Source organism: Monodon monoceros, unplaced genomic scaffold (assembly GCF_005190385.1).
Source record: "Monodon monoceros isolate NGI ecotype Baffin Bay Population unplaced genomic scaffold, NGI_Narwhal_1 Super_Scaffold_7, whole genome shotgun sequence".
In the NCBI taxonomy this organism is placed as follows: domain Eukaryota; kingdom Metazoa; phylum Chordata; class Mammalia; order Artiodactyla; family Monodontidae; genus Monodon; species Monodon monoceros.
The window spans coordinates 68,071,381-68,088,701 of NW_021703784.1; the positions used below are offsets into that span (position 1 = coordinate 68,071,381).

The 17,321-nt window shown below is 38.1% G+C and overlaps 1 protein-coding gene across 9 annotated transcripts in view; it reads right to left on the reverse strand.

Annotated features, from left to right (window-relative positions):
* SOX6 (SRY-box 6) overlaps positions 1 to 17,321 on the reverse strand; it is a 691,286-nt gene that overhangs the window by 91,017 nt on the left and 582,948 nt on the right. For all 9 annotated transcript variants that reach the window (XM_029207695.1, XM_029207704.1, XM_029207698.1 and 6 more), the window contains one exon: positions 3,025 to 3,174. In XM_029207695.1, the coding sequence (XP_029063528.1) occupies positions 3,025 to 3,174 (150 nt within the window). The remainder of the gene's footprint in view (positions 1 to 3,024; positions 3,175 to 17,321) is intronic.

Here is a 17,321-nt window from a genome sequence, read left to right on the forward strand (position 1 = left end):
GACTGATTATTCTTTTCATCATTGTTCATATTTTCTTGCTTCCGTGAAAGCCTGGTAATTATTGAATACATGCTCCACATTGTGAATTTTACAGTGTTGGGTTTCATAGTTTGTATATTCCTTTAAGTATTTGTGGACTTTCTTCTGAGACATGGAAAGCCTTACTAGGCTTACTTTTAAGCTTTGTTAGGCAGGTCCAGAGCAGTCATTAATCTAGGGATAATCTGGCCCCACTAGTGAGGTAATACCCTGCTGGGGACTCTACTTGGTGCCCATGTGTCAAGTGATCTTTCCAGTCTGGCCAGTGGGAACACAAACCATTCTCAGTTCTTTGTGAACCTTGCAATGGTTTTGTCTGCTACATCTGGTCTTTTTCCCTGGCCTCAGATAGTTTCCTCACATGCATATGCTGATCAGTACTCAGCTAAATACAGGGGAGCCTTCTGCAGATTTCCAGTGCTCTCTCTCTATATACAGCTCCCTCCTCTGGTACTCTACCTCACAAGTTCCATCTACTTGGCATCCTTAAACTCTGAACTCTTGTCTCTCTACTCGGGAAGCCTTCCAAACTGCATGTGGCTACACGTCCCGCCCCACCCGCCCGCCCCCGCACTATTGCCTGGAAATTCTCTCTAGACAGTAAGATGGAACAACTGTGTTGCTTGCCTCACTTGTTTCTCTTCTATCAGGGGTCACTGTCCTGTACTCCTATTGGAAATGTCTGAAACTGCTGTTTTATATATTGTGTCTTGAGTTTTACTTGTTTAAGTTTGGAGAGTAAGTAAATCCCTGTTCCTCCATAATGGTTTAAAATGGAAATCTTCTAGGTTTCTTTTAAGATCTCTCTCGGTATACAACCAGATAGTTCAGTTACAACCACTACTACCACCCACCACCATCTTCTTTATTAGCATCAGATTATCATCAATGTCATCGCTATACTAACATTTATGGAATAGTCACTATATTCTAGAAGATGTATTATCTCATTTAAGACCCGTAAAAATATTAACTTCCATTTTACAGAGGCAAAAACTAAGGCTGAAAGAAGTAACTTGCCCAAGGTGACACATCTAGTAAAAGTGACAGAACTGACATTTGAACAGAAACATCCTTACTGCTGATGTTGACAATTATAGCAAATAAAAATTCTGGGGGAAAAAAGGAAAGGAAGACCGTCTATTTTTATTTTTGTTACCTTCAGCTAACAATGCCCTATGTCACGTAGTCGTGTTATGTACAGAGGGAAAGAATGACTACAGAGAGAAACATGAGATATTTTAGTGACCATAATTCTTTCAATTAGCAAAATATAAGATTATTTTCAGAACTTCTGTAATAATAGGTAGGAGCTATTTTAAAAATTTAAAACATTTGCTTTATGTCTTGGTCTATATATTTTTACTCACACATACAATAAACAGTCTAATAAGTATAATAAATGCCTCCTTTGTTATAAAGTATAGTCAAGTCAAATTATATAGAGAACTCCCTAAGAATTTGCATGTGGTCAAGTGAGTAATAAAATTCAGTTGGCCCACAAAACTGGAATGGTAAAAGCAAATATAAACTTGAATCTAACCAGGGAACATTTTACTCATCCAGTAAAGGCTTGGTTTGGTGCAGTTCCATTTGGCCAACCCACTTATAAAATGACTTTTTCATGTTAAAATATCTAATACTCAATACCTCAAGTCACTGATGTTTGATATGCTTATACTCCAACAACTATAATTAAACAAAGTGCCTTGGTTTGAGTGGTAGTGTTCTCTTATTCACAAAAAGAAACTCTTGGAACACAAAATAAATAGTCTGTTTCCATAAGTTAATACTATCTTATTAAATGTAAACCGCCTATTGTCATATCTCAATATTTCTAACAACAAAGCATAAATGTTCATCTACTTCTTTGGAGAATCTAAAGGCACGGGTGGCATTAAATTAATTCCTTTGGGTGGGCACTGGCAGAACTATCCATCCTAATTATGTTTACTTTTTTTATCTTTGGTATTTGGGATCCATATTTTTTAAGGGCTTTTCTAAAATCTCAAAGTCCCTATCTGCAAGTTTTAGAAAATAAAACAATTTCAGTAATTCTGTGGCCTTCAATGCTGTTTTGTTGGCCTTAGATGTTTCCCATGTAATGAGTTAAAAATAATTGCAAAATTTCTCCAAGTGCAGTACTTTGGGCACATTACAATAATACATCTGTGCTTAACATATCCCGCAAAGTAGGTAAGTCAGTGATACAAAACAATTGTTTCTTCGAGCTGTCTGAATTTGTTAATTCAATACAGGAAGCAAAGGCAATCGCAAAAGCCTGTAAGTACCAGCTGCAGCACAAAGTTAGACTGGATCATCAATTCCCCTCTGTCACCAAGCACCTCCTGGCTACCCCATTTTAAGACACTGAAAATCAGTGAGGAAAGGATCTATTAATGTTTCAGTCATAACTTGGGCAATCTTGTTTATCCTATCACAACTATATATGGCATCAAAGCATGATTACGTTATGACACCACTCATTCCTCAGAGCCACCACATTTATAACTATTTTTGAAGGAGAGAGCTTTATCAACAAACCATATAAAGTCTAGCACTGGGTTCTATTTTGTCAATCTAAAGTTTTGAGATCCTCCTCCTCTAGCACTGTACGTTGGCTCCCCACCTGTTTAAGGAAGTTAGAGAGAAGTGTCACAAGACTATGACAAAGACTGGTAATAAAACCATGGCCATTCATGCCAATGAACATTAAAAAATAAACGCCAGAATCCAAAGGGGAAAAATTCTTGAGAAGTAAGCATGCAGATATAGGTGAAGATCTCACAATATGGCACTATTGTTATCAAAAGGGAAACACCTGTTTCTCAGTGCTCAATCATGAAATTTACAATAAAGAGGAGCGTTTTGGGGTTCCTTTAGGCTGTTTTGCTTCCTGCCGTTTATTCCCAACACAGCCTGGTTCACTACCTTTCTTGTGAAGCTATTTTCCAAACTGTTTCCATAATCCTGCAAAGTAAATACCTTAACTTGAGTTACAGGGCTGGTCCCTCTCTTTTCATTTTTCATCCCAGTAGGTGAGACTGCCCCTGCTGTGTTTGGCGGCTGTGGAGTTGATGGCATCTTTGCTCCAGGTGACACCTGCATGCTGGCCAGCTGAGCGGCATAGAGCTGCTGCAAAAGAGGGAAGACAAACACCATCTCTTTAAATGCAGCTGAAATGGAGTTTCAAAAAAAACTTACCATATTGTTAGATAACTGTTTCTCTGACAGCCTTGCAATTTCTCTTTCACTATTTTAAAAGAGGAAAATGAAAGAGAATAAACAGTATAACAGAAAGAAAGAGCAATGATATGGGAGTCATTATTCTGTTCCTGGTCCTTCTAGAAATAAGTTTATGACCCTAAACAAAGGATTGAATTGCTCTAGGACTCAATGTCTTCAATCATACAAAAAGGAATTTGACTAAATGGTCTCAAATATTCTTCCTAGTACCTAAAATCTTCATAAAAGTTCTTTAAAAGTCGGTATGTCCATTCATGTAATTTTAATATTCATGAACTAAGAAACTGATCTAAACTTTCCTAGGGATTTCTGGAAGAACATCATTCTAATCCAATACTGACTAAACTTCTCTGGGGATGCTGACCCTTCTGGATGATAAGAGTGCTGCCCTCAAGATCCCTGAGGCCCAATGCCAGTCCCTCCTTCCTCAGGGTCTTATTTCTATGCAGCATATAACATAATCCAAAAGAGAATATAGCCAGATTTGTGGGGGAACAAAATCAAGCTTCTTTTTCCTAGCACAGGATGTGAAATCCTTAACTGTAGAGTTATTAGCTTTGGGGTGAAATTGGTGATAAATGAATGTGTTAATCTGCTATGGCTAACCAGAATTCAGATACCTCAATTTTAACAGAATTTCATGCTTGAAAATGCCATTCAAATATCTTCTTTTCTTCTTATCATCAAGAATTAAGCCATCAAGATTATGACTACCTTAATAGTCATATTTCTATCATAATAAATAGAAAGCTTCCTAGTTCATTAACCACAGAGAAAATAGCTCAAACTTTGCCATATTAGTAGGGGAGGAAAAACAGGTGGTTTGTATGTAATTTCCAGCATTACCATCATTCAGATGGACAAATAAAAAAAATTACAGACCTTTCAGCACATGTAATTAAATGAAAGCTTAATAAAGAATAACTTGCAAGAGCCAGATGTGCTTATGTCATGATTGTTGCTTTCTTTGGACCAATTTTTCTAATATAACAAGCCTCTAAAGAAATTAAAGTTTCATAATTCTGTATGTGCAATGACTCAGTGGCAAGAAAAATTCACAAGTAAGAGTCAGCCAAACTGCTAGAACTTCGGGGGAAAGAAAGGACTATCTTGTTTCCTTTTATATCTTTTTCCTTTAAAATCCATCCAGGTGTCTTCAAAGGGAGTGGGGCGCGAGGGTGGGGGGTGGATGCTGGGCCAGTGAAGAAAAGTTCTACACTGAACGGAGGGGAAAAGTACTGGCTATATGGTGGCTGGTATCATGACCAACATGCCTTACTATTGAGTATTAAAGAGTCAGGAAATCTTCGAGAGACAAGAGTCCTTAGACATCATTTATGCCTTCATTTTACCTCATGATTCACAAGATCAGAAGAAAGTCAATTTGACTCAATCTTGAGTCCTTCAAGGAACTTCAATTAGTGAAGAAAAGCAGAAAAACAAATCTTTGGACACAAATCTATTTTTTAAAAGGCTGACTAAATTCAGAAATCCTTCAAAATAATTGAACAATATAGTTGCCTTGGAGAAACAGAGTAGCGTTCATTGCTCCCTCTGAAGTTTCGACAATCATCTATTTTACATCCCGTTCTAAAGGCTTGTACCTAAGAGAGGCAAGCTGCCTTAGAACTGTTGATTCCTTAGAATTCCTTGTGCCTTCTGGTTACTGATATGTTAGAGGCAGGAACAAGTATAGCCACAGTCTGTAAAACTCACAGATCTGGGTAAACTGGACAGTAGAATATCAGATAAGATTTAGTGGAATGAGCCTTGAAATAGAAATCAGAAATTAGAGTCCAATGTAGAGATAGAAAGTGCTCATGAAAATAAAAATTTTCACATTCTGCCTAACAAAATATATTAGTTTAGATAGAAGTATAGAGCTTTCCAGATTGAAGACTTTAGCTCTGACTTGGATAAAAGAATGCCATTCATTGAATAGGCATAGGTTTACAGAACAATTTCACAAATAGCTCATCTTCTAAGCGAACATTAATTGAATATGTTCCATATGCCAGGCTCTGTATTAGGAGCTAAGGAGGATTCAAAGTCTTGGAACAAGCATATAGCTCTGGAGGAGATGGAAGATAAAGATCCTTAACAGTTGATTTGCACCTTTCCTGCAATGCTTATCCCTTTTTTTAACTTTGTGTTTAATTATGCACATGTCTTATCATGCTTGATAGACTGTAAGCTTACTGAAGTCATGATCAGCCTAATTATTATTATTATTATTTTTTTGCGGTATGCGGGCCCTTCACTGTTGTGGCCTCTCCCGTTGCGGAGCACAGGCTCCGGGTGCACAGGCTCAGCGGCCATGGCTCACGGGCCCAGCCACTCCGTGGCATGTGGGATCTTCCCGGACCGGGGCGCAAACCCGCGTCCCCTGCATCGGCAGGCGGACTCTCAACCACTGCGCCACCAGGGAAGCCCGACCTAATTATTTTTGAATGCCTAGCATCAGCAATAGTGACTTGCAAATAAGAGATAACCAATCAATATTTTCTGAATTAATGTGCTATATATAAAATCCCTGGATGTTAGGGAGGAGAGATATTCTCTCTATAAATGAGGCAACAGCAGTGGCATACGATTATATTTATTGTAAATGTAATGAATAATTTCATGGTGTTGAGTTTTAAGAAATAAAAGGAAAATAAATTCAGTGCAAATTAAATTATACTGTTTTACAAGAAATTATTCTCTTGAAGTCATTTTTAGAATGTTGACTAGATAGCTCCTCAATAACTGCTAGCTTCACTAACCCATCTTACACGTTTCTAACACAAATTGTAGTACTAATTTTTCTTCTCAGCCTAGTTACTTATAAATTTAAAGTTTCCCTAAATGCTACTGCATCCTTTTCTGAAAGAATATAAAATACGAGTTATTCAAATAAATAGCTTTAAGTTAGAAAACTAATGGTTTAGGAAGGAAAAAGTTAAACTCTGATTAACTATTACATAAGCATTTACAAAAGTCATTCCATGTAAGATTCTCAGAACACAGTTCATAGTCATAATGACAATAATAATGAATATTAATTTCCAAACAACATTGAGGTTTAAAAAATCAACAATGCAGTAAAGCTTATAACAGGCTTAGCCAAAGTCCTTTAAACATTTATACTTTGGTGAAGACTGTTTTTGTAAGTATAGGTTCTTCCATTTCAATTTTGAAAAATGTTCAGTGGTTGTTTGGGATATTGAATTGTCTCTTTATCCAAAATATATAAAGACATGCAGTGCATACATGTAAAAATGAGCCTTGTTAAATATTTTTCAAAATTATAAAATCACTCATATTTTATAGGAGCCCTTTAAGAAATGCTTTTACTATTTTATGGCTAAATAAACCCTACCTTTATTATTAGTTCAGTTTTAATAAAGTAGCCAGCACTAAAATTTTGGTAAGCTGAACAATAACATACTTAGTACCTGGAATTGAAAGGGGCTTAACAGATCATTTAGTCTAGTCTGACCTCTTCATTACACTGATAAGCTGAGGTCGAGAGAACAGAAGTAGCATGCCCAAGATCATATAGTTAGTACTGGAGCTAGAATAAGAATTCTCTAGCTCTCATTCCAGCATTATCGTTTAAAGTAGAAATGGATATATGAACCAACCTTGGTACTTTTCAAGCACATTTCCAGTACAGATGAAATTTTCAATGGCAAATCTTTATTAAATGTGTACTATTAACTAAACACTGTGCTAAACAATGGAGGTGCAACAACAAGCAACTCAGAAACAGTCCCTGCCTTAATGGAGGTATTAAATAAATGCTTAGGTAGTAACTATGAATTACAGTTAGAATAAGTGCTGAGAAAGAAAACTATAGAATGTCAGGTGGCTGTCTAACATAGGTATTTAATGTAGCCTGAAGGACTACAAGGATCAGAATAGCTTCTCTAAGGAAGTAATGCTTCAACAACTATCCATGTGGAAAGGTTGATAAAGAACATTCCAAAAAGAAGACACATCAATTATTATGGCTCTGAGGCAGGAAAGAAGGTAACATTTTTCGATGAACTTAGAAAAGGCCAACGTGGTGCGACTGCTGAGTGAGCATAGAGCTGCATGAGAAGAGGCCAAAGAGGGGTAGGGTCTTATCAGGCCACATTAATAATTTCAGACTTTATCCCCAAAAGAGAAGTACCTAGAAAGAGCAATGAACTAGAACCAAGACACAAAGACTCTCTTCTATGCTTTATCACTAACTCATTGACCAATCTTTTTTTTTTCCGTTGCGGAGCACAGGCTCCGGACGCGCAGGCTCAGCGGCCATGGCTCATGGGCCCAGCCGCTCAGCGGCATGTGGGATCCTCCCAGACTGGGGCACGAACCCGTGTCCCCTGCATCGGCAGGCGGACTCTCAACCACTGCGCCACCAGGGAAGCCCCTCATTGGCCAATCTTTTAAGCATAGGATTAAGAAAGTCCTATGAAGATCTCACAAACCCACAAATACATATTACCTCTAGTAGTGTTTCTGGAGTTCTGTGTCCTGAGACTAGCCTTGGATTCTAGTGACACTTTAATAACTAAGTCTGCTTAGATTCAGCACAAAACAGTAGGTCCTACCAACCAAACTCAGCCTTATGGTAAAATTCTTGAGTGTCTTTCAGTACACACGCTGGCCTATGGCCAAGACCTAAGAAATGTTTTGTGTCAGGGTCATTTTACAACACTATTGTATTTGGGAAGAAAGGCATGCTTTTCCCCCCCAAGGAGTCAGATTTACGTCAAATTATAATGGATGGTGTCACAGTGCATCTAATATTTCCCATAATGTAAAATACATATATATTCTTTTATACCTGCTTTCTGTGATAAAATCACATAAGATCTCCAAAGGAGAGCACCATAAAAAAAAGGTGAAAGGCCTTTTATTCTCATAATCATGATTTTCACATAATCACTCATCCAGTCATCACCCCCACTCATTCGTGTGTTAATTCAACAAACATATATTGAGCACCAGCTCAGTCAGGTACTGTGCTAGGTATTTTACTTTATTATTTTATTTCATCTTCAAAATAGTTATATGTGATAGGAATTATTATCTATTTTAGAGTCAGTCTCACTTTAAAGCCCATGTGCTTTTTGCTTTTATATGTTAAAATAAGCTATACAGTGAATCACAATGGAATGCATTTCCTATTCCTAACCACCAGACAAGAATCATTGTCCAAGAAGAGAGATTCTGATATTGCTGCTCTTCTGAGCTCTTTTGACATCTTCCAGATGTCTCACAGCTACTTTTTCTAAAATGGCATTTCACAATCCTCAAATGGAGAAAGAAGAGTTAAGGGTACTACCAGCCACCTTGAAGGAGCAAGGGGCACAATTTTTAGCTAAACTCCCTGCTCCAACCAATATCTGAGCCATAATAGAAGACGCCTGAAATACCCTAGTGACATGTTTATCAGACTGATAAAGTAAAGAGAACAATGCAGACTATGGGTAGAAATAGGAGAACTTGATAGAAAGAGAAATTGACAGGGGCTTTAAATTGGCACCAGTGTGCTCTAGTATATGGAAACCAAAGTAAAAAAGCAGGCACAACTTCACTTGCTGTATTCTCTTTGGAGTAAATTCTCCTGTGTTTTGTCATTTCAATTAGAAAGGGCATTTTAAAGTGGCCTGTTGGAATCTGACCCAGAGAGAAAGAAAACAAAATTCTCCCTCAAATACAACTTGCCTATTGGTAGATAATGAAGAAAGGAAGAAAAGAGAAAAATGCTATTCTATAAAAACAGATTCAATAGGCACTAACTTGAAGATTTCAACTCTCACCTTTATATTTACCTGATTTGCTATGGTTCCAAGTAATATCTGAGAACCCCAGGCCTCTAGCCCAGGTTAACTCAGATGCTGTTGCTGTGTTTCCCTGACACTACCTCAGGGGCACAATAAGGAAATGTTGGAGAAACAAGCAGGGTGGGTAAGGGGGCAACCTTAAGAAAATGTCGTTATTTACTTGATTGATGCTGCCTAACACTAGGCCCCAAGCCTGGCTCAGTTCTCCAGGGATATCCTGGATTTTGTTACCCTCTCAAAACAATACTGATGACCATTCCTCTGCCTACCAAGCAAGGCATGCTATAAAGCTGGATAAGTTCAGCTGTGAGGCTGTGAGAAGGTGAAATGGAGACAGGGGTAATTAAGCAGCTTGATTTAGTGCTTGTTCAGCACAGGGAAGAAACTGGGTCAGTAACAAGTCACTACAGACTGAAAGAGGGGTGGGGGAGAGAGCTTAAAAATAATTTGAAGGCGATCACAAATACTTTTACTTCTCATAAACCTCCAATGTCAACAAAATGATCCAGGAAATATAGCTGTGGTTTTATGGAAGGAAAGAACTGAAGTCCTTGTTTTCAGCATAGAAGCTACTTGTTTAGCTATACCCCTAATATTTGATACCAAAGAAAATTGGCTGTGAGGATAGGAGGTGAGAGGAGGAATAGGGGAAGAACTACTACTCCCACTTGTCACATACTGGGTTAATTTCCAAGTTAATCTCCTTGCCCCTCCTGCATACTTTTCTATTGCCATATTTCCCTTTCCTATTAACCCCTCTTGTTTATCATAATTCTACTCATCTTTTGAGTCTCAACTCAAAAATCACCTTCTCCTTAAAGACTTACCTGACCACTGCCTTCTTTGTGTTCCCACTATATCTCATTCTCTATCTCTGTGTACTTTCACCAAATTATGAGTTCCTTAAGGGAAGAACTGAGTCTTATTTGCTTTTATGTCCCTAGCACCTAACTTAATGCCTGACAATTAATAGATGCTCTGTTAACATGGACCATTAAAACCCCTTCATTTACCTTGTCTCTGTCTTCTTAAAATTACTATAATTTCTGCCCACACCATTTTCTTAGTATACTTTTCCTCACACCCTCTCCAAAAAGAACCCCAGAGGTGGAGGTCAGTTCTCTTCATTTCTGTCTTTTTGGACCAATAAGCATGTGAATTCACCACGTAATGCATTGATTTTCTTGCAAAGAAACACCAGATAACACAATGTTAGCAGAAGGAAGAATTGTATACATGATCTAATCCAATCCTTTTGCTTTACAGATGAAGAAAACTAAAGCCTAGAAAAGGAAGTGATTTGCATAAGCATACCAACTTGTGAGCAGTGGGTAGAAAGAAATCTAGAACCCAAGGTTCCCTATTTTCCCCATTTGGTGTTCACAAGGACTCATTTCTCTTTGTGTTCTGTTCTATTGGGGAACTAACTGCAAATAGAGTTTGTACTTTCTATCAGAGCTTTTAGTTTGGACTACATAAAAGGGATGTTTTTCCACCATTCCCCTAAGATTTAAAGAGAAATTCATCCTACATGTACTTAAAAAGTCATCACTGGGCACCCAAGAATGATTTATGTTGTAGAATTTTATTTTAATATTTGTCTTAAAATGTACACATTTTAAAATGCAACCATAGTAATAATAATAATTAACCATAGTTAATTATAATTACATTAAGGTTTCTACAGATGTTTAAAATTAAAGTTTATGCAAAAATAAATAAAGGGACAAATTTGTCTCAGGTGAGAGCAGATCTATTTCACCCCCTTTGAGACTTCTGCCATTTGTCTTCCCACAAAAAACCAAGGGAAAAATGGGACAAGCATTGACTAAGCCACTGGAGAGCCAAGACCTGTTTAATTCATTTCATTATCCCCTGCAGCCGGCTTAAGAATGTCAAGTAAAGAAAAATGAATTCAAAAAAGAGTTTTCCTGGCTAGAGATCATCTTGCCTATTTTCCCAAGCACTGAGTAGCTTGCTCCTCTGACATAACTCATTGTGCTAATGGGACGGGGAATAGGGGGAATACGTTGGGTGTGGAGGAGAGGAGAAGCTGTGAAAAACAGAAAAAAAATAGGAAAGAGGCTCAGGTCAAAGGTCCTACCCTTGAACAAAGAGAATATTTTTAAAAATCGGGAACCCATCAAATAACAGAGCACCCTGTCGTCTGCCATGAAAAAAAAAAATCAGAATTCATTCTCTGATTGCACCAATTATATTGGAATGCACTCAGAAGAGCATTTCCTTATGGAACATAGTTGCCCAGTGTAAATAACTAAAAGTAAACAAATCCACCCCCAATAGTTTTAGCAAGAAAACTCAATCTCTCGCTGCTTCTTCCAAGTATCTTTTCTTTCAGGGTGCTAAAAAAAATATGTAAATACATAATGCTTTATTTACAGAAATAAAAGTGCAGTCATTGAAACAACTGGTAATTTGGTTCTTGAAGCAAGATATTCGAAGAGGTGATAATGAGGGCAGTTGGAAATAGGCAATATGGGAATGAATCTTACTGTTTTCCTCTGTTTCCAGGAGCTGGGCAGGCAATGCTGAAGAGATCCAGCTCTCTGAATGTGCTCCAAGTGGTACAGCTTGCATTTGTAATGCTCCTTTAACTCTCTAGTCGCAAAGCCATAGCTCTAGTCGCAAAGCCACAGCTCATCAGAGAAGTCTTAAACAAATGCATCTTGACTGTACCAATAGGATATAAATACTCATCAATGAGTCCAGAAGTTGGGTGTGAAATCCAAGCATTATTTCCCATAAACTAAGTCACAAGGAATTTTTCAGTGGGTATATATATTTGAGTGCATGTGCTGAGTTTAATAAAATACTTTCAGTAAATGAATATATGTTAGGTTCCCAATACTTAAAAGCATTGTTTCTTTGTAACTGAAAGGTGAATTTCAGTTCAAGCTCATTCAAAAACTATTTATTGAGTGGCTACTACTGGCCAGGTACTATGCAAGAAATATAGAGGAGGTCAGAAAAACTAAAAGAAGAGGACATTTGAATACAGACCCAAAAGAACTGAGGGAGCAAACCAGGTCATTATCTGGGGATAGCATCGCAGGCAGAAGCAAAGGATAGGTGAAAAGTCCTAAGGCCAAGGGTGTGCTTGTGCTTAGAATGTTTGAGAAACAGCAAGGAGGCCAGTGTGGCTACAGCTGAGTGAGCTGGGCAAAGGGTAATAGGTCAGGTGTCAAAAAGATAGCAAGGGAGCCAGATCATGCAGACTTTGTGTACTATCAGACAGACTTTGGATTCCATTCTGAGTTTCTGGGTTTCTAGGAAACACCATTACAACAACATGGCAGACCTGGAAATCCCTCAGCAATACCCACAGGAAAATCTGGAGATATGCCAGGGCTGCCTTGCCTTGGCCCGTGATGATTGCCAAGAAACCAGATGCTATTGCTTGAAAAATATTCTACAACTGCCCAGCTTCTATGCCTTTCGATTTCCATCCATTAGGAAGCCTCCAGAAACAACACGGAATGAAGACAAATATGGGTAAGTATGCAATGAAAAAAGTTTTTAAATTGTTATAAATATATATTTGGGAAAAAAAATGCATGAAAGTGTAATATTTTCTAAATGCTAATTTTTCCCTTTAATGAATGGACAGAACAAATTTTGCTGGTTGGAAATAAATGTGTTTATTATATGAAAATGTTTTTACTGTTTTTAAACTGTAAACTCTTTTAAACTGGCTTATAATTTCTCAGGAGACTTTGGAAGGTTGAACACTAGAATTATGCTAATGAACAAAATTTTATACCTCCAATGAAATGTACAGATTTATTTTTTAAATCTCATATTTAATAATAACACGAGGGACTTCCCTGGCGGTCCAGCGGTAAAGAATCTGCCTTACAATGCAGGGGACGCAGCTTCGATCCCTGGTCAGGGAACTGAGATCCCACATGTCGCTGGGAAACTAAGCCCACGTGCCATGACTACTGAGCTTGCACGCCTCAACTAGAAAGCCTGCGGGCCGCAAACTACAGAGCCCACATGCCCTGGAGCCTGCGTGCCACAACTAGGGAAGAGAAAACCCACACACAACTAAAGAGAAGCCCACGCACCAAAACGAAGTGCCCATGTGCTGCAACTAAGTCCTGACGCAGCCAAGAATAATAAATAAAATAAATAAATCTTTTAAAAAAAATAATAACATGAAATGTGCATTCTTAATAAATATTGAGAGATAAGGATGTATTTTTTATTTTATTTTATTTTATTTTATTTTGCGGTACGCGGGCCTCTCTGCTGTGGCCTCTCCCGCCGCGGAGCACAGGCTCCGGACGCGCAGGCTCAGCGGCCATGGCCCACGGGCCCAGCCGCTCCGCGGCACGTGGGATCCTCCCAGACTGGGGCACGAACCCGCGTCACCTGCATCGGCAGGCGGACTCCCAACAACTGCATCACCAGGGAGGCCCCAAGGATGTATTTTGAATTCACTTTTAAGTGATCCAGTAAACTCGGTAAGAAATAATGCAAACTATCCTATTCGTCCCTTACTCTTATATTTCCTTCTGTATTTTAAAAATTCAAATAAATGTTTTACATTGTTTCAGAGTCACCTCCACGAACTATCATTTTCAGCCTGCAAATTATTAGTATTGCCACTTGGAGAACTTCAGTGTATTGTGCAGTATTTAAATATGCCACCTGTATCCTACAGTAATACCTATGGCTAACTCCCTAATTAGCAGAAATGAATGATACCTTATACACAGCAGCCATAGTAGTTTGTAATAAACATATAATGTGCTTTAATGTCACTAGATATGATACTGACACCTATCTCAATAATCCACCTTGGAGAATCATTCTAGCAGATGAAGTGGGTAATGGTTAATATAAAGGACTGAAGAAGAAACTTAGAAAACTAAGGTTTATATGCTTAGTTTATGAGGGAGGACAACACGGTGACTAAGTGTGCATACTCTTCAGTCACAACCTACTAATTATGTGATCTCGGGCAAGTTATTTAATCTCTCAGTGCCTTAAATTTCCACATCTTTGAAATGGGAAAATAAGAGCACCTACTCCAAAAGATTTGTTGTATGGAATAAATAAATAAGTTAATGCACATAAAATACTTATAACAGGGGCTCACCATAAAGACTCAAAACCTGTAGGTTCTTAAATCCTTATCGGTATATTCTCTTTAACAGATGTCACTCCAAAGATCTTATTCAGAAAATACTTGGCATTTTTATTCAATTAAGCAAAAATGTATTAGGAATACAAAGATGAAGAAGATAGGCTGTCTTTCAGGTGCTCAAAGCAAGAATAGGAAGGAGAGAGGAAGAAAGACACAATATGATACATTTACAAATTACTACTGAAACACCATCACTGGGAACAATTAGTTTCTTTTTTCTCCCAGATTTATTGAGATAGTAAATAAAGTTGTGTAACTTTAACGTGGACACGTGACAATTTAATATATGTATCTATTGTGAAATGATTACCAGAATAAGGTTAGTTAACACATCCATAACAAATAGAGTTTTGACTGAGGAGAGTTAGGTAGGTTTTACTTAAAGTAAAGCTCAAAAAAGAGATCTTATGTTAGCTAAAAGTTTAAAAATAATCCTGTAAAATTATTTAACAACAACAACTACAAAAGTCCTGAGCAGAATGGACACCAATCCCTGCAACACAGGGAATGTTTAGGCTATTAGAATTTCTGCTCTGCTTTTAGTAGTGTCTCCCCTCCCAGCCCATTCCTTTGGGCTAGTACCCAAAGACTGCTCCATAGAACTAAAATGTTCACACTAAGGGCCAAATGTAGCTTTGAGAAAGGCTTAAGGTTTATAAAATGTACCACTTCTCTGGAAAAAGGGAAACCACCCTTGGCTATTCATTTAGGGAACAGGAACTTTGCTTTGTTCTTGTTTTCATTGTCCATTGTTGGACAGAGAAAACCCCTTAAGCATTCAAAGTTCTAATTTAGGGGGGGATTTTCGAAATCTCAATATCTCCTCTAAGCCTACCGTAACACCTCTAGAAAACGCTCGTTACACGATGTAAAATCACAACTTTAGTTTGTTAAGAGGGCATAATTCCAAGCGGACCATGGAATATTTATGTCTCTCTGCAGCTCTTTGAAGGAATAATCTTATGTTTTTGTGCCTGTCGTGGGTCAGAGGTTCAAATCAGCACTTCTTTCTGTCACTTCTTATATGTTTTACTATAATTTACAGCTCAGCAAGAGGACTCATAAAACAAAAGTGTCTATTTTATTTCAGCAACTAATTCTAGTTAATCAAAGATTTCCAGCCAAACAACCCAGCATGAAACTCTGCATGGAAAATACGAGGAGAACAAAGCATTTTGTCAAATAACACATCTCATGATGTAAACACATATGTCCCTTAAAGGAAATTTTATCGTTTCCACATTATCGGCATACAAAAGGAGCATTCTTGTCGCAGACCTGGTGCGACTGTGGAGTCATCGTCATTGGAAACAAGAGCCTGATTAGGTTCCCACACAGATATGAATAGACTTTCCTTTCTTAGTGAAATAGCTGCTTTTATTCCTTTTTACAACAGACTGGTAATTGTCACCCTAAAAACACTGAATTGTACTAGGGCAACATTTGTTTCTGCTCTTTTTTCCCATCTTTTTAGAATCAGCCAATAACATTACTATCCCTTCTGGTTGGTCCTCTTCTGGAAAGTCTGAGTTAATCCACAGCTGTGTGAATGTGAAAAAGGGACACAGCAGGCTAAGTCTGTTGGGTCACTTGTCTACTAATAAAGTGCACAGTCTGCAGGACAGATGTTAAGAAGATCTGTTAAATAAGTCAGTGGCAGAGATCCTGACCTCTGCCAAGGAACATTTTATTATTCCAGAAAGGGGCATAATTGCAAGGCACTAACAATTAGAAGAACCGTAGCTTTTCTTTATAGATTTTACTCCTTGCTTCATCATTTGGTTGAAATATAGTATCAAGGCCCATTCACTGAGAAGCAATGTGCTAAATATGATGGGGTTTAGTACAAACTGCAGATTACAAGATTTCCCCAAATCCCAGGGAAATGGTTGGACCTTGGCTTTGCTTCAATCTTAAACAGTTTTGTTTATTCTGCATGTATCATTACACTATTTGTACAGTTTCACTTGCCACAGGGTACCATTGCACTAAAGGGACTATGAATCTTAACAAACGTAGTTTCCTAACTATGGAATCTAGTGTAATGGGAAATGTAAAGTAGAGATCAAATTAATAGAGGAATATCACATCATAAAGTTGTTCTCTATACTGCTTAGTCAGGAGGAAGGGCGGAGTCCCTAAAGCACATTTCAGGTGTGGCCACGGAGGATAACTGAACAAACACAACTGCCAGGGGGTGGAGCTAGGGGCACAGAACACCGAATTTCCAGAAAGTGGAATCAGAACCAAATCAGAAACATTACCCATGCCCAGTGGTATCTCAGAATTACCACTTTACCACTTATGGTTTGAATAAATTATGTCTACCACATGCATTGCAAATTCCCAAGTGTGGTGTAAAAGACACTTTGTGATCTGACCCCTCGCTTACCTTTCCAATCTCACCTCCTATTGCTCTTGTACACTCAGCCTGCACCAGACCATTTGTTGTTTTCTGAGTGTGCCATGCTGTCTAGTGCTTCTACACCGATGGGCAGACTGTGCTCTTTGTCTGGAGTGCTTTTTATCTCCTCTGTATCTCTGCCACTCTGATTCCTTCTCCCATAAACCTAGAGAACTTCTCTCCTTTCGAGATTCATTTTAACATCACCTCATCCATGAAGATTGCCAATACTTCCCCAGGCAGAGCTTAACACTTTCTCCTCCCATAGCATTTTTATTTTGGAAACACATATACTTTAATAATTATCACATTGTTTACCAGACCGTGGGCCCTCTGAGGGCAGGGATCAAGTTCTATCCAGTTTAGTATCCCCCAAATAGAGAAGAGTACTTATTACACAGTAGGCACTTAATGAACACGTGGGGAATTAATGTATGAGTGAACGAATTAAACAATTAATCATTTTTCATGTTTATATGAATTTACACTCTGGCCTTGTCACTACTACCAGTACTGTTACAGGGTCTTATACTTTAATATGCCTTATTTTGTTTTTTTAAAGGAGAATCTTCATTAAGTTGGGACATTCAATTGTAAAACATATATCTCTACAGAACCTCATCCCTGCCCACCCCAA